Genomic DNA, 21469 nt, shown 5'->3' with positions numbered 1-21469 from the left:
TGTCATCAGAGACCTATGTTCCGTCTATTGTTCTGCTCCACCATCCTTATTGTGCAGCTTCTACCCTCCAAGTTGCCTGATAGTTCAAAATAGCTGCTAAAGTTCCAGTCATCGAGGTCATGTCCCAGACAGGAAAAAGAAGAAAGGGAGGAAAGGGCTAAATGGCACCCGAGTCAGTTCCCATTAAAGAACTTCCTCAGAAGGCCTCTCAAAAACTTCAGCTACCTCTCATTGGCTAATCACAGCTGCAAGGGAGGTTCAGAAATAATTTTTAGCCAAACACATCGTTGCCCCCAATAATATAGTGATCTGTTAGGATGGAAGAAGGAGGAACTGGCCATTAGGAAAGCAATTAGTAGCCCCTGGAAGAATTTGAATTGTTAACCTTTCTAAAGATGCAGATCTATATCAATGCATCCTGATTTTTTTCCTGCATTCACATCATTCTGTGACCTCTGCTGAACCAGTTTTCTAAAATTCCTAAACCACTTTTTTTAAATTAATTTTTATTGGAATATGGTTGCTTTACAATGTTGTGCTAGTTTCTACTGTACAGCAAAGCGAATCAGCCATACATATACATATATCCCCTCTTTTTTGGATTTCCTTCCCATTTAGGCCTAAACCACTTTTGACATTATTCTGCAAAATCACATCTTACAATCTTGGACTTGCGCAATTTTTTTTTAGATTTTATCAAGGGCAAAGCATATAATCTGGTTCAATTCAGACTGTGGCTCCAATCAGAATCTCTTTGGATCCTCAGTCTGTCTTTTAATTTAAGTATATGCAAATATAGTATCCTCTTTGCTTTTAAGCCATCCATACTCCATTGAAATCTAAAAGATAAACCAAACAGGACCAACATTATGCCTGAACCGTGCATTATACCTTCAGAAATCTCCCTTTGTTATTTAAAAAGTTACGCTCCACCAGCTAAATAATAAGCTAGCTAAATTTTCTTTTTCTTTTCTAGAAAGATATCACACTAGATTCATTTAAATGCCTTTTTAAAATCATACTATCAAGTTGGTTTGACAGTACTTATTTCCTGTGAACCATTATTGGCTTCTGGGGATCACTGTTTTCCTTCTAAGTAAATACAACCCTACATTTAATAATTATCTTGAGACTTCATGATTTCTATTAGCTTATACTGAAAATAGAATTGCCTACATTTGAAATTTTATTTAGATTTTATATAGCTGAAACTCTGCTTCATTTATCAAAAAGACTTTGAGATTGATTTCTTACGCAGTTGCTTTATTGAGATATAATTCACTCACCCTTTTAAAATTCACCGTTTCAAAGTTTACAATTCAGTGGGTTTTAGTATAGTACTCACAGACTTGTGCAACCATCACTACAATCTAATTCCAGAATATTTTCATCACTCCAAAAAGAAGTTCTGTACCCATCAGCAGTCACTCTCATTTCCCCCTACCCCAGCCACTGGCCACTACTAATCTATAAAACTTTCTGGCTCTACAGATTTGTCTATTCTGGACTTTTCATAGAAATAGAATCATGCAACATGTATCCTCTCGCAGCTTGCTTCTTTCACTTGGCATAGTGTTTTCAAGGGTCATCCACTTTGTAGCATATGTCAGTACTTCGTTCCTTTTTATTGTTGAATAATATTCAGCAATAATACTGCGTAGGTATAACATTTCATTTATCCATTCATTAGTTGTTGAACATTTGGATTTTTTTCACTTTTTGGCTTTCATGAATAATGCTGCTGTGAATATTTCTATACAAATTTTTGTGTAAACATATGTTTTCAATTCTCTTGAGTATACACCTAGAAGTGGAATTACTGGGTCATGTGGTAACTCTATAACTTTTTGAGGAACTGCCAAGCTGTTTTCCAATGTGGCTGCACCCTGTTACATGCCCACCAGCAATGTATGAGGTTTCAATTTCTCCATATCCTCCAACACTTGTTATTGTCTGTCTTTTTTATTATATTCATCCTTGTGGGGATGAAAGGGTATCTCAATGGGTTTTGGTTTGCATTTTAATTTGATTTTTATACGCACAGCGTTCTTAGCATTAAAGAAGACTTTATTTGCTTACTCTAGAACTAAATGTTTTTCAAATCTTTCCCTTCTATATCAGCCAGGGTTCAGTCAAAGAAGCAGAACCACTAGGAGATATGCCGGTTTGTTAGTTAGTTAGTTAGACAGACAGGGGGATTTGTGACAAGGATTTGACCTCACACAATTGTAGGAGAAAGTGATTAAGCAGTCTCTGTAAGGCTGTTATCTGAATTCATATCTGACCCTGGAACTTGAAGTCCACAGGGCAGAACTAGAGGAGACTGAAACACACAAGCGCAAGCTGGAGCTCATGAGGACGGACCGAAACCCATGTCAGTTCTTCCTGCTTCTGACCTTGGTGATGTGATGCAAGTGTCTTGCAGAATCTGGGGCCTTTTGTCATAGAACTAAACCACACACACACCTGGCCCAGGAATTGGAGAAGCTGGAGGGTCCAGGGGAAGGTGGAGCGATTGCTGGCTCAGTGGCTGCCTCATGCCAACTAGTTGAACCAGCATATAAGTGACAATGTGTGTAAGTTACCAAATGACTGATAATTCCCTCCCCCACTCCAAATCTCCTTCAAGGATCTCTCTCGTGGCCCACCCTAACTGGACATCCAGGAAAGGGAATTCTGGAGAATGCAGTTCTACTTTCCTTCACACATTTCAAAGCCACCACCGCTTCTCAGTTTCTTTCTACAAGCAGAGAACTGAAAAGTAGTCATATAATTAGTGAGATGCCTAGTTCTATTAACTCTGTATGCACATCCTATAAAAACAGGTAAAGGATCTCTAAGTTATAAATCCTAATATTTGGTTTCCTGACCAAATTACACATAAAACTTCTGTAGATAAGTGTCCATCATTGGATGAATGGATAATGAAGATGTGGCACATATATACAATGGAATATTACTCAGCCATAAAAAGAAATGAAATTGAGCTATTTGTAATGAGGTGGATGGACCTAGAGTCTGTCATACAGAGTGAAGTATGAAGTAAGTCAGAAAGAGAAAGACAAATACCGTATGCTAACACATATATATGGAACTTAAGAAAAGAAAATGTCATGAAGAACCTAGGGGTAAGACAGGAATAAAGACACAGACCTACCAGAGAACAGACTTGAGGATATGGGGAGGGGGAAGGGTAAGCTGTGACAAAGCGAGAGAGTGGCATGGACATATATACACTCCCAAACGTAAAATAGATAGCTAGTGGGAAGCAGCTGCATAGCACAGGGAGATCAGCTAGGTGCTTTGTGACCACCTAGAGGGGTGGGATAGGGAGGGTGGGAGGGAGGGAGACGCAAGAGGGAAGAGATATGGGAACATATGTATAACTGATTCACTTTGTTATAAAGCAGAAACTAACACACCATTGTAAAGCAATTATACTCCAATAAATATGTTAAAAAAAAAAAAGAAAACTTCTGTAGATGGAATTGATCAAGAATGCTTATGAGTCAACAGGCATTTCAACACTATCCCAGATGGTCTAGTATTTGATTCTAGCTTGTTCTCTATCTTCTCTTTCTACCTTTCTATCTTGTTCTTCTCTCCATCGTTCCCACCATTCTCTGCCTTCCCCTCTCGGATGCCCCCCCACCAGCTTGATGTCTCTTCTGTGCTCTGCCCATGAGACCACATATTCTACCCACTCTGGTTTCTTCCTTCCCCAACACCTCTCCTCTCTCCATACTTAACTCTAATCAATTAGCCATCAGCATACCAGAGTTCTGTCACTTTAAATATATAACTAGAAATAGACGGAAGATGATATTCTAAATATAAGACATTCAGGTAGACAATTCCCATAAAGCTGATTCACTCTAGTAATAACATTCTCAGTCAGAAATTCAGAAATTTCTCAGTCAGAAATTCAGAAACACTATAGGAGTTATAATGTATGCATTTTAGGACCTCATATAAGCAAGTTAAGCTGTTAACATTATTAACCATGTGCTTAATATTTTATGCTGGGAATATATATGTGTGATATATATGTAATTAGAAGTGGCAGAAGAGGAGGCCAGCCCTGTGTTCACCCAGAGAAGGTTGAGGCCAAGTCTAGAAGAAGCAGGCAGGTCTGTAGCAGAGCAGGCTTGGCTCAGCTCCTGGGAAAGGCTCACGATGAAGGGACACCAGTTCCTCCACCCACACCTGCCAACTGGACCAGGCCCCCAAAGGCCTCAGAGGGCTGCTCTTACCCTAAGGAGGAAGATGCCCAATGGGAGGGATGGGAGGAGAGAAACTTTATCCTAAAAAGATCATTTCAGGTTTGCCTTTGTGGCCAGCACATTTGTAAAACTAATGTAACTTCAAGGTCCCCTTTCCTCATCAAAATTCTTCCCAGTTTTCTCAACATTACCAAAAATTCCCTTAACTACAAAGTCTTTCATTTGACAACTAGAAATAAAAGATTTAAAAGGGAACTCTTTGGTTTAGATAAAATTTTAATGTGAATGAATTTCAATGACAGGATAATGGCGTATTTGGTCGATCATTCGATCATTCTTAAGTGACTGGTATCCGATCCTCCCTAAGCTATGAGAGGAAGGAGAAGAATTGACATCAGGGGACAGGCTGAGGGGACAAGGAAAGTGCACAACACAGAGAGGCAGACTTTACCAGATTTGGCCATAATTATCTTCTGCTGGGTGGGGAGAATGACAGGTGGGATACTGAGGAATTGCTGTGTAATACTTGCAGTGACATTTAAAACCCGCTTAGCATAATGCAACTTAGGCTGGGGAGGGAGGGGTTGATTTAGCTATCAAGTTCACACTTTGCAGAGGGTCCTCATCACAGTCTTGAATAATCAGCATCCTTATTCAAAGCTGCATACTCATTCCCTTCTCAGTTCTCTGCTGAGGACACCACCTCACTCCAACAGAACTTCCTGCTCCAGCAGTGAGTCCCACAGTTCAGAAGGAAATGTGGCTTAACGGATTCAGGAATGGAATTAATGGAATTCGCTTTGTTAATTATATACTGCTAGACTGATGGCAATTTTTTTCTTACAAATCAGAATTAACCATTATGAGTTGTATAAATGTTATTAGGAAAATATGTTTATAAAACATTATTTGAAACTCTGAACAATAGGTTTTGAAATGAAAATAAAAAACCTGAAAATGTTCCTACATATCTTAACATATAGAATAAATAATATATTTTAAATTATTTTTAATTGATAAAATAAGATTACTAAGAAGGGGAAATGATGGTAAAGAGAAAAGAGTATTCTTGGACAATAGCAGCACCTTATTTTAGCAGAGATAATAAGCAACTAAATTCATATCATACTTAAGAACAGCTCTGGGAATCTCGTCTTTTCAAGAACTAATAGTTTCTGGAAATAAGAGGAAAGACATTTGGGGGTGAGCACTTGTCATTTGCTGTGAGGTGCTCTAAAATCTATTCCCTCTGCCTCGGATGAAAACATCATTGAAATTCACAGGAGGGCTAGGCTGTGCAGCCCACACTTGGCGGGTGCAGAACGCAGCGAGCTGCAGCTCCAAACAGGCCTCTCCCTGCACATTGCTCTGTCTGCGTGATGTCACCTCACATAACCCACCCTTGCTCATGCAAGCTTTTAACAGGCTTTTCTTTGGAAATGATTGCACAGTTATTTAGTCGTTTACAAAATCAACCAATTCACATGGTGAGATTTATTTCTGCGGGAGTCAAATCTTAGATTCTAACTAGCAGAGCGAAAAGCTGTTGTCATGGAAACCATTCCCATTTCACTAGGCAGGAGCTGCAATTCACTTGCCTGGAGATGGATTGACAAAGACGCAGAGGGAAAGGGTAAAAAGAAATCAGACATAGCTTAAATCCATTTTTCTGAACAATATTGATGATCGCTACTAATCTTACTTTGGATGGAAAATTGACCTGTAAATACTGGATCCTAACAAACCTTTCAATGCTGGGGGGAAGAAAAATCGAAGTATGTTTTAGAAGCGATTTAAGATAACCCAAAGAGTTTCTCTTTTGTCAATGAAGAGGATCATTTATTAGAATAATAAGATTGTGTTTTAATTTGTTCTCAGAATAATTGAAGCCATGGTAGTGAGAGAGAGAGTTATGTTAAGGATAATTCAGTGTCCTTATATTTAGGCTTTATAAGTTAAATGTTAGGACTGTCAGAGAAGTAATATGTGGATTTATCATGAATATGAAAGGATCGCATGCATCTCAAACTCATAGTCAAACCAAGCACGTCTGCACACAAGTTCTTCTTCCTACAAACTTATGGCATCATGAGTTGACCAGAAAGGACATGTGTATTTCGAGCCTTATGGTATTCGTGCCTTCCTAAAGGACGGGGCATTTCTAAGGGTAGGTGGAGGTACTAGTAGAGGTGGTGTGAGCCATCCCATTTCGTACTCCATGGGCCCAATCATTCCTCCTCCCTCTGAGAAATTACCACTTTTCAGATTAGGCATACATTTCCTCCTAAAGGACCTTCAACCAGACACATCCTTTATTTTATTTTATTTTTTATTGAAGTATAATTGATTTACAATGTTGTGTTAATTTCTGCTGTACAACAAAGTGATCGTTATACATATATATGCATTCCTTTGTATAGTCTTTTCCATTATGATTTATCAGAGGATACTGAATCTAGTTCCCTGTGCTATACAGTAGGACCTTGTTATTTATCAAACCAGACACATCTTTTAAATTACAATGATGTCATTGTGAGAGGGCACACAGATCAGAGTTAGCGGATGCCATGTGGCCAGATTTCAGGTGCTGCTGGGTATCTGCAACAGAAGTGAAGTGACAACACGGTCAGAGGAAGGGTTGAGAGATGACGGTCTTCATCCAAGGCAGCAATAGCTCCCAATATCAAGTATTACAGAAAATTGAGTGAAATATTTCTAGTAGTCAACTATAAGATCCTTGAGGGTTTTGTGGATATCTGTTTAAATTCAGAGATTCAGTTGAAAGACAAACAAAGTCATCTGAAAAAATACTAACCCCACAGCATGGGGTCTTAGTAAACAAAGATTAATTATATACAAGGAGTATTTATCCTTGGGGAAAAAAATGTTCATTTTAAAATAAAAAGCGTAAAGTATCTCCAGTAAAATATACAAACCTTAAATTTACAGCTCGATGAATTTTTATATATATACAAACTTTTACACTTATATATATGTTTCTACCACCCAGATCAAGATGTAGAACATATCCCTACACATAACACTTTCACCATTTTCCTGACTTCCATTATCATGGATTAGTTCTGCCTTTTCTTAAACTTTACATAAATACAATAGATATATTTTTGTGTCTCACTTCTTTTGATCAACATAATGTTTTAAAACTCATTTATGCTTCGCATATATCATTATCTTGAATGTGTTCATTGCTAAGCAGTATTCTATTGTATGAATATACAGAATTTATTTATCCATGTTACTATTGATAGACATCTGGGCAGTTTCCAGCTTGGGGCTATTATAAATAAAGCTGCTATGAACATTTTATCTAAGTCTTTTGTGGACATATGCTGTCATGTAGGGTAGCTGTATATTTAACTTGCCTAGAAAGTGTCAGTTTTCTCAAGTGGTTTTGCCATTTTAACTCTCATTAGCCTCTGTGAGGCTCTCCATCCGCACCAGCACTCAGTGTTGTCAGTCTAGTGGGTGTGTAGTGGTCTCTCTGTGTGTGCCCTTTTTTCTAAAGAAGCTTTTTAAAGAAGCTGTGCTAATATCTGCCTCAATGTTATAGGAGGGTCCTGAGGTCAGAATAAAAATGCAGATATTGTGATTAACACTTCCCTGCCTCCCAATGACCCCATGACTTTGAAAAATGTAGCTTTTCCAAGATAAGTAAAATTTCAAGTGAGCTGAGATTTCAGGATATATATAAACTGATGGTCATAACAGGTTCAAGTGGAAAGGAACACTGGTATCCAAAACACACGTCAGTTTAGGCTTGAACAAATAGCCACTTGCTCTGAAGAGACCAAAAATCTGTTTCCGGTCCCTGTTTTAAAAGAGCTGAAATTCAATAGCTGCCTCCAGCCTCATGGGGAAGCTTCGCCCTTGGTGATTAGCCGCAGGGCTATTGAGACAGCTCAATCTCCCAGAATTTCTGGTTTATGAGGAGGTCAGGTGCCTCAGATACTTCACATGTGTATGGAAAGGGCTGAATAGCCAATTATGGTTCCTTCACCTTGAAATGTGTCCGCAGATTTCACTGGGCCAAATACTTTGTGGTCATTCTACTTTTCTTTGGAAGCTAGTCCAATGTCAAAGGGAGAACAGAGGATGCATATTCTAAATACATTTACAATATATAAGATGAAGCAATCTGGCCATTGCCCAAGGGAGTGAGCATCCAGCTTCTAACTGACTGCCTTCTCAGGTGTGTTAGGTTTCTATTACCACAACCCTTCATGACTTAAAACAATGCAGATTTTTTAATCTTATAGTTCTGTAGGTTAAAAGTCCAACACACAGGGCTGAGTCCCTTCTGGATACTCTGGGGAGAATCAGTTTCCTTGCCTTTTTCATTTTCTAGAGGCCACCTGTGTCTGTTGGCTCATGGCCAGCTTCAGAGCCTGCAATGTGGCTTCTCCCTGATCCTTCTTCTCTTGTCACATCTCTCTCTCATTGACTGTAGCCCAGAAGGGCCTCTACCTTTAAGGACTGATGTGATTAGAATGGGCTCATCAAGATAATCCAGGATGATCTCCCCAAACCAAGGTCCATAACCTTAATCACATCTACAGAGTTTTTTTTGCCATGTGAGGTAAGATGACACAGGTTCCAAGGATTAGGGCATGAACATTTGGGGAAGGGGCATTATTCTGCATACTACATCAAGAAATAGAATCGACACCCAGGGATTGAACCTGGTCACCCTGATTCTGGTGGCTGAGCCCTGCTCTCAGTGACACTACTAAGGCACAGGTGCTCCCTTGGAGTGAACATTCATTAATGCTGCTTAATGGTGTAGATTCCACAAGTGTGGCTTTTATTCCTCCCAAGGTGTCACAAAAGCTGAAGAATAGATGGTATGACACCTCTTGTATTTGTTTCCCAGTAAAGTTTAAAGGAAACTTGTGACTTTAATCTCAGTTACAGGATTGCTTAGCTGTGAGCTATTCTTTGATTTTATGAAAAATATTTTTAAAAGAGTTAGAGACCACTGTATCTTGCCATGCAACTCATAACTTAATACTGGAAAAAAAGACACTGAAATTATTGAATGTTCAGAACATAAGAAGAGTCTGCCAGAGCCATCCTGATGTAAGCACTTAAGTGCAAAAAAGCCTCTTCTTTCCTTTATGATCTGGCCACCATTGTGATTTACCTTTGAAAGTATATTAGAGTTGGGAAGGATTCTATTCTGGGTCTAGGAGGTACAGGATAGGGAGAAGGGAAAAAATATTGCTGTTTTTCCAAGTTCCATCTAAGAACAATATTTCTAGTAGGAACAATGTTATAAAGAGTATGTGGGTTTCCTACCTCACCCAAATAATCATATTTTTGACTGTAATATATTTTCACAAATTACTTCTCCTCATTAATATCTAGATAAATTATAAATTCAGTTTCAGTTTCCAGTTTGATCCAAGGATTATTTAGAACGGTATTTTTTAACTTCTGAGAGATACATTAAGTGAAGCATTTGGGATACTGTAGTGGGAAAGGAGAGTCAAAGTTATTAGTTAATTTTGACTCAGTAATGGACAAATGTAGGTTTACATGTGATGAAGATGGGAAAGTAGCAGCTTGCAAATGGAAAAACATAGCAAAACAAATTAATTGGTGAGTGCGATTAAGATATTAAAAGAAATCTGATAAAGCCACACATTTTTTAAAAAGGAAAAATGGATTATAACAAAGAGAAATATAAACAATATTCATGGAATACAGTCAACTATATCAATTAATACAATAAGTGTAAATAGCCCAAATTTCCCTACGGTAATAAAAAAAAGTCAGATTGAGTTAAAAACAAAAGTAGTTTTAAAATGAACGATGAGCAAAATTTTACACGAGAGACAGGAGGGTATATATATAGTAGTATCATATGAAATTGAATTCAAGGCCAAAAGAACTAAGTGAAACATAGAAGGATAAGATCTAGTGTTAAAAGGTATAAAGAAGATATAACAAAGAAGAAAGCCACAGATACAGAAAGGAAAAACTCCTAAAAATAAAGGAGAACATGATCCTTGTGGGAAATTTGATATCTATTTGTTTTAGAAAATTTTGTCAAGTAGACAGATAATGAACAAAAATATAAAGTATCTTAATAACCCAATTAATAAGTTCAAGTATGTTTACAAATATGTTACAAAGGTTTATATTATGCATATCATCTTTATATTATACATATCCTGTCCTGTAAGAAGAGAGGATATTCATCTCTTATGCCTGTTACATGTTTACCAGAAGCTATCATGTACTTGTATCTGTCCGCAAAATAATGATTATAAATTCGAAAGAGTAGAGATTTTGTGAACCAGACATTCTGACCATAATCTACTAAAACTAGCAACCTATGACTTCACTTCCTCTCCAACAGGCAACCTGAATTTTCCAGATCTCTTTCCGGTTTTGGGCCCCTAAGGTAAGCGAACACGTGTGGTGAGGCCAGCCTTGTCTAGTCATCAGCAGTGGGAAGAAACTAGCTTCTGTAATTAAACACTTAGGTAGCACCCCATGGACGAGGACCTCTTCTAAGGGCTTCACAAATAATACCAGTGAGAACTTATACCTTAACTAGGAAAAGATCAATAAGAAGCTTTTGAAAAAAACCCACCCACCCACGCTGGTAATTTTAAAATGCAAATTTTAAAAATGAGGTTCCATTCTTTGCCTATCAGATTACAAAGATAGATACAAATTATAATATTTAGAGTGAGATATACAGACAATAATACTTGCCTATATATTACCTTCAGCAGGAGTGTAAATTAGATGATTACCTAGAGGGACATTTTGATAACATGATTTTTAAAACCTTCTAACTATGAAAGTTTGCTGATCAAGCAATTTCACTTTTGGAAATAATCAAGAATGTGTCCAAATACTTCCTACATGAATTTCATTTTGGCTCTTTGCAACAAGATGGAAACAAACTAAATATCCTAAAATAGGAGATTATTTAACTAAATTATGATGCACCTGCACAGTGAGTTACCGGTGAATAGCACAGATTCTGGCCACAGACTTCCTAGGTTTGAATCTCTGCTCTGCTTCTTAACAACTGTATGACTTTGGAGCACTTAACCTCCCTTGCCTTCAATCTCTCACCTATAAAAAATATGAATAATAATAGTAACCACCTTTGCTGGGTTATTTTGTGAAAAAAGATGAGTTAATATGTGTAAAGCTTTGTGAGAAGTGTCTGCCATGTAGTAAATGTTATCAAAGTGTTATATAGCTATTATATAGTCAGATAGGTAGTCAGTGTACTTAGTCAGATGGAAAAAATATTAGCATATTAAACGAAAAGGTCATATTTCAAGACATCAATAAGTATATGACTTGATCCCAATTTTGTTGATATACACTATATGGAGACATATGTAATTGACTATAAGTGTATACAAAATTTCAAAAGATAAACATCAAGGGTTCATTATCAAGGCTATTAGTAGTATGTCTCTGGTGAGATTAAGGATTTTCTTTTTTCCTTCTAAGTCTCTTTATTCTCTGATTTTTCTGAAATGAGCATATTCTGCCTTTGAAATAAGGTGGGAAAAGTTTTTTCTTAAAACAAATAAAAAGTCTTGCTCTTGCCAATTCTCCTCACTGGAAATTTGAAGGGGTAAGAAGTCATTCCTGTTTTGAGCACTTAAAACTTGAGTCTGTGAAAAAGCACAAAGCGTTTCTATATGAAAAATAGTTCAGTGCTTTTTTACCTTTTCGTGTATATTTCTAAGATCATGTTTTAAACTATTTAGTGAAAAGTGCTTATTTTAGAACTGAGAGTTTCTATCTGAGGTATTTAAATACTATTAAGAACTGAAAATTTATAGATCTTAAATCTGTTTTGCTTGTCTTAAAACAATTCCCTGGTAGTAGCAGACAAAGCAGAATGCTGTAATACCACCTGGAAGAACATGATGGACCAGTGCGGACGTGAAGGCAGCCAGGGGGATCCACAGAGAAAATAGCTTTCTGGAAAATCACTCAGAGCCTGCTGGTTGGGGCCCTAGAATTCTCCTAGGAGAAAAGGCAACACACACACAAAGGAGATCTATCCTGTACTCCATCTCCAGAATGTAAAATCCAATATTTGCACGAAGGCTTAGCCCAAGGAAGGCATATTTCTGATTCTCGGCTGTAAATACTTAGTAACTGCCTAACAACACACATGTGGTGGCTTAGAATATCCACAGAAAGGCGAGCTCTGCCTTGGGAAGAGTGGTGTTGACCTTACAGCCTGTGTGCCTGCTACTTTATTAAAGTTTCAAGCCTTCAATCACAACAGTTTCTGCATGAATTCTTTCACAGCTTGCAGCACTCTAAGCAAAAGCCATAGAGACATTGAAAATCAATTTCCACCAAGAAACTATGAACACTGGGGTGAGGCAACAGTTATTTTGCTTTGCGATGAGGTAAAAAGTGGCTCCTCTATTTCATTGCTGAAAAAACCTTCAGTGCTGATTTGCATCTCCATTTTGAGTGTTTTCTGTCTAAGACAGAGAAAGATCTGAAGTTTGGTGGGTAAAGGCTGTGCAGAGAACCTCTGGAATCAAACTCTGGCCAGAACTGGCTATGTCTTACTAGGAAAGCAGATACTTCTCATTTTCCCTGTGAAGTGGAGAAGCTACATTTCTGTTGTTAGTTGTTAGAATATTCCAGCTTTCTTCTGCTTTATTAGAGAGCCTATGGGAGAGAACTTTTAAAGGGGACATTATTAAGCTCAGAATGGTGGAAGTTTCAATGCAATGATGGTTCCTTGAGGCAAGAGATTATGTCTACTGTCTTTATTATTGTTTTCCTGGCATGAATCACTATGCCTGGTCCATGGTAAAAATGGAAGTTTGATTAAATTAATAAATCATGAAGGGAAAGTTATAATTGCTATCTGTATTAGTCAGTTTTGCTGCAGTAACAAGCAACCCCCAAAATCTCAGTGGCTTATAAACCAAAGGTTTATTTCTTGCTCATATTATATCATAGGAAGTAGTCTGAAGTTCCATTATACATGTCTTCTTTCTAAGGGCCACAGCCACCATGTGGGATATGCCCTGTGGCATGCTGACCTGACTTATACCAGCCCACAGCTCAAAAGAGTTGATGGTGCACATCTCTCCCCAACTCTGTTCAGTGATGCCATGTTGGTGGCCTAAAATTAACTATGTGTTTACACCATGGGAATTGGCAAACACTGCAAATCAAAATTTGTTCGTTTCTTGGTTTTGTTTTTTGAGGGCCAGTTTATCAATACACCCCTGGATCTGTGTGACAAAGAGCAAAAGAGCTGGTAGAAAATCACAAGGCCTCTTTAAGCTAAAGCAAACCACATGGCCAAGGGTGACAATGGGGCAGGAACACATGCTCCATCTACAGGAGGTCCTCCAAGTCCTGTGGCAAAGATGGGGAGGGAACAAACAATTGTAAATACTACAATATACCCAACTGTCTAGATAATTGTAATTGATCAAACCCCACATTGGGACATGTGGTATGACAAAGTGTTTTAATGATTTATGTATGTGTATTTTAACATAATTCTCATTGTAAAAACAATACTATTTATTAAATGCTTATGATATGCCATGTGTTGTATAGAACTTTATATAGTACATAATCCTCACCACAGTACTATGATACAGGTACTGTGATTATCCACGTGTTGCAGATGAGGAAACTGAAGCCTAGAAAATTGTTTTTTTAGATAGGGTCCCCTGGACACAGATTCAGAGAGTTGAATAGGGATGGTTAGCTGCTCAGTGGTCTCCATAGATCCACCTCCAAGGAAGTGAGAAGGCCAGGATTGAGCAGAGGGAGGAGTTGACCTGCAGGAGCCTCAGCCAATCCTGCAGGGAGTTCTGGAGCTGGGATGACCCTTCAGGATTATTCTCAAAACAAGGTAAGGGGGTCCCAGCTGGTCCCTATCCATGGGACATCCCTGAAAGGAGGCATAGCCTTGAGCAACCCAGTTTGCTATGGCCAAGAGCAATTCCTAGCGTAATTTATCAACAGCAGATAGTCCCAGCTGGAAGAAGGGTGCAGCAGCCTGGAAAGGGAACCTGGGCAGAGCACCAGAGAATGCACTGTGGTTAGGTGATATGTCCAGGGCCACACAGCTAGTAAAAGGCTAGGATTGAAACCCACATCCACCTGCAAAGGAGGCAAGAGTATACAATGGAGAAAAGACAGTCTCTTCAATACATGGTGCTGGGAAAACTAGACAGATACATGTAAAAGGATGAAATTAGAACATTATCTAACACCATATACAAAAATAAACTCAAAATGGATTAAAGACCTAAATGTAAGGCCAGATACTATAAAATTCATAGAGGAAAACATAGACACACAGACACTTTAAGGGAGACTAGGGTCATCCTAGGGATGCAGTCTTGAGCTATTAGAAAGTATGTTAGTGTTTGTTCAAGTCTTTGTAGGCCAGAATTGAGTCCTATAAAGTAAACAAGAGGGCTCAGAGGAGCCTGGCTAGATAGAGTTTGGTCAAGGAGAGACTCTTTGTCACAACCAATTAGCAATAAGCAGCAGTTTAGTGGACCAGTGCCCTACCCTTAAGACCACTGTGATACAAGCCTCATCCAAAGCTAAGAGCCTCCCCATACACCACTGATGAGATAGCTCATACACACACAGTCACATACTCTCACACACTCTATACTCACATTCACACTCACATTTACATACAATCACACGTAGGCTTTCGCACACACATATGCATACACACTCACATACACAGCCTCGCACACACATGTTCTCACACTCACATACACTCACACACACACACTTGCCCCTGGACTGTGTGTTTCAGTTCCCAGGCCCAGCTACTCAGTTTGTAGATTGCAGCCTGTTCGCTGCCCCAGCCCTGCTGTTAAGTAAGAGACAGAATGGCAGCTCCAAGCAGGCCAGCCTCTGAGGCCTCCCACCCATCTAACTACCTTGAGCTGGGGCTGGGATAGATCCAGGATCTCCCACCAACAGACCAGAGGAAAGAGCCCTTCGTGGGGGGAGGAAAGGTATAGGCAGGAACTGAAGTTCTAAGTGGAAGGAGAATCAGGCCCCTTGGGTAGCTCAGCTTGGAGGTTCCCCAGGTTCTACTCACTTTTCTCTTCCTTGATCTCATTCCACACTCAGCCCAGTCCCTGCCCGAGATCTCAGGTCAGTAGGTGATAAAGCCAGCATTGGACCCCAAACTAAAGCTTCTGGCCCTCTCCCATGAGACCCCTCTCTTTGACAGGGGTCCTTTTTAAAGTCACTAAAAATGCTTTATGAAGGAAAAAAGTTGACCATTTCATAGGGTAACTAGTCTTGCTGTGGTTTACATGTAAGCTGACTGTTAAGCATAATCAAATTCCCTAATAATCATAATCCCCTCCTCAACTCACATTCTTTCGTTTTACATACTCTCACCATGGGTTGTTTTTGTTTCTTCCTCTGTGGGTGGGGAAAGAACTCTCTTCTCAGGAGGCTGGAGCAAAGAGCACAGCTTTGGAATCAGACTAGGGTTTGTGTTCTGGCTCTTCCTTGAACCAGTGAGTGGTAAAGCCTTAACTCAGGAGTATCCACACCTTTGAACCTCTGCAAAATGGCAGGGAGGTGATTGGGGTTAAATAGGACACCTGATAAAAGCACCCATCAGAGTTCGTGGCTCATAAGAAATGACCGATATGTTGACACCATTTGAATTTCTTGTTTTTACTTTTTAATTATATAATGTCAGTAAGGTAGTGAGAATCAAAAATCAGTATTTCTTCAATAAAAATTGTTATTCTCCCGGTGGGGGGGGGGGTGCGGCGGGGGGCGGGTCCTTCTGAATCGCATTGCATCGATCCTCACTTTTCTCCTGTGTTTTGTGGTGACCTTGGTACCTGGCAAAGAGGTGGCGTGGGCCACAGTCCCAAGCGGGGTGCACTATGTCAGAGCTGCCCAGGGTGGCAGCAAGGTCGTTTTGGGGCCATCAAGGTGCCTTTGCACATTTGCCGCCTCACCTATTTTGTACCAAATCTTGGTTGACCCTTTTTGACCCATCTCGTGCTTATAACTTCAGATCCCAGACAGCAAGGAAGCTTCCTTTCATTTGTTCCAATTTGTCTCCATCCAGTATTTGTAGTAAATTGAGGGGGGGAAATGACAGAAGAATAATGTTCACGGCAGGGAAAGGAAAGAAGACGTGCCTTTCTGTCTGGGAAAGCTTGGTATCTAGGAGGATGCACTCAATACGTTACCGGTTTCCTGAACCTAAATAATAGTGGTTCTGAAACATCCTCCACAGGGGCTCCCAGACTGAGCTCTGACCTCTTATAACATACACTCCTTTGCGAGGCTAGGGGAGCCAGCCAGGGTAGAAGCTGGAGGGGAAAAAGCCCGGGAGAAGGAAGGGAGGAGGTGGAGTTCTTTGTTTCTCTCCTTCAAGCTCCAAACAACTTGCCATCTTTCTGGGCGATCTTGGTTATTCCGAGCATTCTCTGAGCTCTGGACTGGAAATTTGTCAGTGCTTCTTTGGCTACATCATTTTCCCACTCCCATTCACTTTCTGATCATGACATCTTTTCAAAAGTAAATTAGAAAACAAATATCCAAGAAATCAGGATGTCATTGCTTAGGCATTATAAACAGCTTCTGATGGCTACAGGTACAGCCAAAGATGCCAAAATGAAAACACATACTACATATTTTCATCTTCAGTGTGCTGGTGTAAATTTACAGGGCTGCTCTGTGGTCCTGAATACAGAACATCTCTGTTAGCATAGAGCAGGAATGTAAATGCTTCTGGGAAACAAAATCAATCAAAAATAATGTTCTTCTACATCAGATGTGGCTTATAACTGTAATCAAAAGACTGTCCTATAAAAGCAACGCACATATAAATCCTTACAAGAAGAGCATTGTCTAGTGATAGATAGTTTCCAGGATTTTTCATTGTCTCCTGCTCTGTTTCCACAAGGTGGCAAATCTTAAGAGAAAGGTTTCTAGATCTTTATCTTATAATGCAGTTGTTTATCAAATACCAGAACAATCATTAGCCAGGTAGAAGGCCTGAACATAGACACAAAGGGAGGAAATCCACAAATAAATTGAGTTTTGCAGTTTATGTACTGCTTTACTGTATAAAATCCAGGGAATGGTTGAGGCCAGCACTCTTTTTCTACTATAGTATAATCTTCTTCTAAGTATATAGCAGCACCTGGTCAACAATGCTTATTGGGTGTCAGGTCTGACTTACATTATATATACACACATTTAGTTGCAAGGCTGGACTGTAAGAAATCAGGTAGCTCCAGTTCTGTGCAGCTGAATGAATTTGACTGCTCTACTCAAACCTCCAAATGTGGTTACTAAGGCATGGGTTACAATAAAAGGGGGAAGAAAACTGTGGTAGCCCAGCCAACTCTGACTCATTTAGAAGAAGAGAGAATATGAGTTCTCAAGTCACAAGAACAAACTTTTTCCTTTAGAATATGATTCTCATTCTATTGCTCACTTTTCCGAATAAGACTCTCTTTACCTTTTTCATCCCCTGGGCTGCTGAAAAAGTTCTTGAGACAACTTTTAACCCAAGTTATAGTGCAGCTGGGACCCAGTAATAAATCACTGAGTAGCCCTTTCAGCAACTCACTGTAGGATCACTTTTTACTTTTTCTTTCTGGGCTGCATCGGTTTAGACTCCCAGACTTTGAGTACCTCGATCAAAGTACAAGTGATGAAGGGTATCCTCCAAAAGATCCTGTGCCAGGAACCTGCCCTGTGAATCCCACCCCAGTCAGTTCACAGGTGTTTGTGGGCAGGAAGGAAGAGGTGAGTAAGAGTTAATAACAGCCGACATTTATTAGCATGCAGCATGGGCCAGCAGGGTTCTGGACTTTAGATACAGTATCTCATGCCGTGCCCACAGCAGCCAAGAATCCTAGCGTTCTTCTCATTTATGGATGAGGTCAAACTATGTGTAAGATATGAACAGCTGGTAACTGACAGCATTTAAGAATTTGGAATAGTTCCCCTAACCACTATCCTTTATTAGCAGGAGCCTTCAGGCTGATGAATGCCTTAAGCCTTCACAGTAACCCAACTACAAGATATTATTATTCCCACTTTTTCCATTGGAGTAACTCAGGCAGAGGTCACTTTCTCAAGGTCACGTTTAGAAAGGGACAGAGCCAGAATCTGAACCCTTCCGAAGTCTGTGCTCTTACTGCCTCCCACAGTGCTTGCACCAGGCCTGTGGCATGCACACTTTTAAAGAGATTCAGTGCCTGACTGTGTATGTAATAATGCAAATATAAGTGAAAAACATCCATAGGACCAAGAGATATAATTTTAAGATTCTGCCCTTTAGCTGAAAGGACAGAGTGGATGAGGCACTGTGTTGGCAAGGAGGAGAAAGGGCTTCAGTGTTCAAAGAAAGTGTTGTGGGGAAAGGCAGCGTGTCTCTGTAATTTATAGGAGGGATGGAAGGACTTGCCCAGTCTGCCAGGAGCAGGAATTTTGTACCAAGTACAGTGGTAATGGCTGCAAGTAACGGTAAACTCCAGTACGGGGATTAAACTCGGAGGTAATTTCCCCCCCACCATAACAAGAAGTTTGGTGGTAGGAGACTTCAAGTGCCGGTTCAGATGCTCAAAGATGCCATTGGAACCCAGGCAACTTTCTCCTTTCACCGTCCTCCCTTACCACGTTGGCCTTCTCTTCTTGAGAGTCACAAGGCATCTGCCATAAAGTCAGCAGCCAAAGGGAAAAGGTTGCACCAGCCACAATGGTCCCATGTTAGCAGAAAAGCAGAATCTTTCTCAGACCCCTCCAGCCCCCATCCAACTTCCACTTAGGTCTCGTCAATCAGCAACAGAGATTGGGAGCCCGTGTGGAGGATGTTTCAGAACCACTATTATTTAGGCTCAGGAAACCGGTAATGAATTCAGTGCATCCTCCCAGAGACCAAGTGCCACCCGCCAGCAGCAAGTACTTACCTGGACACCTGGGCCCCCTCAGCAGAACTGCATCTGCATGTGGACGGGGTGGTGTGGAAAGTCAGAAGAGAGTGCACCTTGCTTTAGGACGCTAGTGTGGAGAGGAGCTGGGGCCACAGGGCTGTACTTGAGAGAAGGACGAAGACGCTGATGAGGAAGAACATCATCCTGCCCTCTGTATCTGTCGTTACATTTAAGTGACCCCAGAGCATGGCACAGGCTCTCACCCTTTCTTCCCTCATCCTGTTCTTAACTGTCTTCATTCTTTCCGCCCTAATCCCAGATCAGTAGCACATGGAGCTAAATAATATTGATAAGTATCAGATCATCTGACTCACTGTTTGTTTTTTAATTAAATAAATTATTGCTGAATTAAGTAATTAATGAGATGAGGAACTTCCAGGCAGATATCAGCTGGGAAGGGCCTTTGACTGCGATGGCCAGAAGTTTTCACCTTGTCAGAGGAGACAGCCCTCAGGGGCCTCTGGAAGGAGTCGGGATGCCGTTATTACCAGCATCCTCAAGTACAGATGTTGGCTCAGTGGCCCAGCTCAGACAAGAGGAATCTGAGGAGGGCGAGGTCTCCTGGGTCTTGGATGAAAACCACCCTGTGCGGCCTTGTGGCTGCCTCCTATGATGAGAGCTCCATGGTTTCCTTCTTCGTCTCTGCAGAGCCAGCTTTCCCAGGCGCTGAACGGGCTGTCGGACAGGGCCAAGGAAGCCAAGGAGTTCCTGGTGCAGCTGCGCAACATGGTCCAGCAGATCCAGGTATTGGCAGCACCGGAGGCGGAAAGCACGCCCCGCGGGTTAAGATGTAACTGTGGGGCGGGCAGGGAGGGGTTGTCTGTCTCTTTTATTTTCTGTTTTGTGGGAAATTTCCTATGTATTTTTTTCCTGATCTTTCTCTTCTAATACATACGAACACACATACAGGCCAACTTCAAATATACCCCTTCTCAAGGTGGTTACGTTTTCCCAACAGGCCAAAGACACAACCCCGTTTTCCAACTGGTTCCCATCTTCCACACTGAGCTCCTAATTCTCTGCTGCTGTGCAAAGAAAGATACCTATTTCTTTGTGAATGCAGTCATTATTGTTAAGTTTTTTTAATTCTATAGGTTCCCAAAGCACCTTGCAATCATTATATCTTATCTAACAGTAGCAAACAGGTCACATTTTCTTTTTTTCGTCCTTCTTTCCTTCCTTCCTATCCCATAATAATGCTTCTCCTCTACTTAGATACTTAAATGTTTTTCAACCGTGATCCCCTGGCAACTAGAATTTGCACAGTGACCAACGGATCAGCTGACATTTGAGAGCTTGTGAGCTCTCTACTATAGCTGAAGGGGAGAAGCCAGAAACTGCATGAGATGCTAGAATAATGACCTTCTTCACTGTTTACTGTTCTTATGTTTTGAGGTTTGCCTCACAGAAATAACCTTAGCTCTGGCCTCCAATAGATTGGCGTTCTGAGTTAATATTTAACCTGTGTCAAGGCAGAAATGGCTTTTTAAATGTAAGTCTGGCTTCCAGAGCATCTCACACTGATTTCTTTGCCTTTAGCTGGCGTGCAGGCCCATGTTAAAACTTTTGATTCCCTAACAACCTAACAGTTGTACACTTCCTCCTGTTTTCCAAAGTAGTAGCGTTGGTCCTCTCTTTGCTTTTGCTGGCATAAAGTGTGCATCCCCATGCTTGCCTCTGCACCTCACCTCTTCATCAGAGCAAAGCTTTCTTTCTGCTTTAAATCAGAGCCTGTATGAAGACAGCTCCCCACTCCCTACCAATATTACCCTGCTTGGGACATAGAGAGCTCTTCAATGATGTTTTCCAGGAGAGTTCTGTGAGAGCTCGAAAGCAATTGCCGCAAAAACCAAAACCTAACATTTGTAGAAGCCATTGCTGAAGCAATTACAAATGCACACCTTATACAGGCATGTATAAGACCTTGCATTTGAGACAGTGGCTTAATACCTGTCCATAGATCCTTATATTAAGAGACACAGTTCTTGATGACTTTGGGAATAAATTAAAATTTGATAGGCTAAGCTGTTCCTTCCTTTCCAGCCCCCCAAATTTTACTCCGTTTACTCAGTTGACTGCTATTTTTTCAATACTATTACTGTATATGTGACGAGTATTCAGCTTTCATTTGCTGTAAATTACAATTGTTTTCCAGATTATGGTTTGAGAATCAAAATTACATATGTAACTATTGAAAGGGTTACCTTTAATTTAGGGAGAGAATTGCTTAAAAGAAATGTC

General features: G+C 40.3%; 1 protein-coding gene across 6 annotated transcripts in view; it reads left to right on the top strand.

Moving 5' to 3' along the window:
* TRIM9 (tripartite motif containing 9) overlaps positions 1 to 21469 on the top strand; it is a 111131-nt gene that overhangs the window by 41929 nt on the left and 47733 nt on the right. For all 6 annotated transcript variants that reach the window (XM_033416240.2, XM_004285595.4, XM_049706303.1 and 3 more), the window contains exon 2: positions 19877 to 19972. In XM_033416240.2, coding sequence (XP_033272131.1) covers positions 19877 to 19972 — 96 coding nt within the window. The remainder of the gene's footprint in view (positions 1 to 19876; positions 19973 to 21469) is intronic.

The sequence above is a fragment of the Orcinus orca genome, chromosome 2 (genome assembly GCF_937001465.1).
Source record: "Orcinus orca chromosome 2, mOrcOrc1.1, whole genome shotgun sequence".
Classification (NCBI taxonomy): domain Eukaryota; kingdom Metazoa; phylum Chordata; class Mammalia; order Artiodactyla; family Delphinidae; genus Orcinus; species Orcinus orca.
The sequence above is the reverse complement of the archived record's forward strand: the minus strand, read 5'-3'. Positions and strand labels throughout refer to the sequence as shown.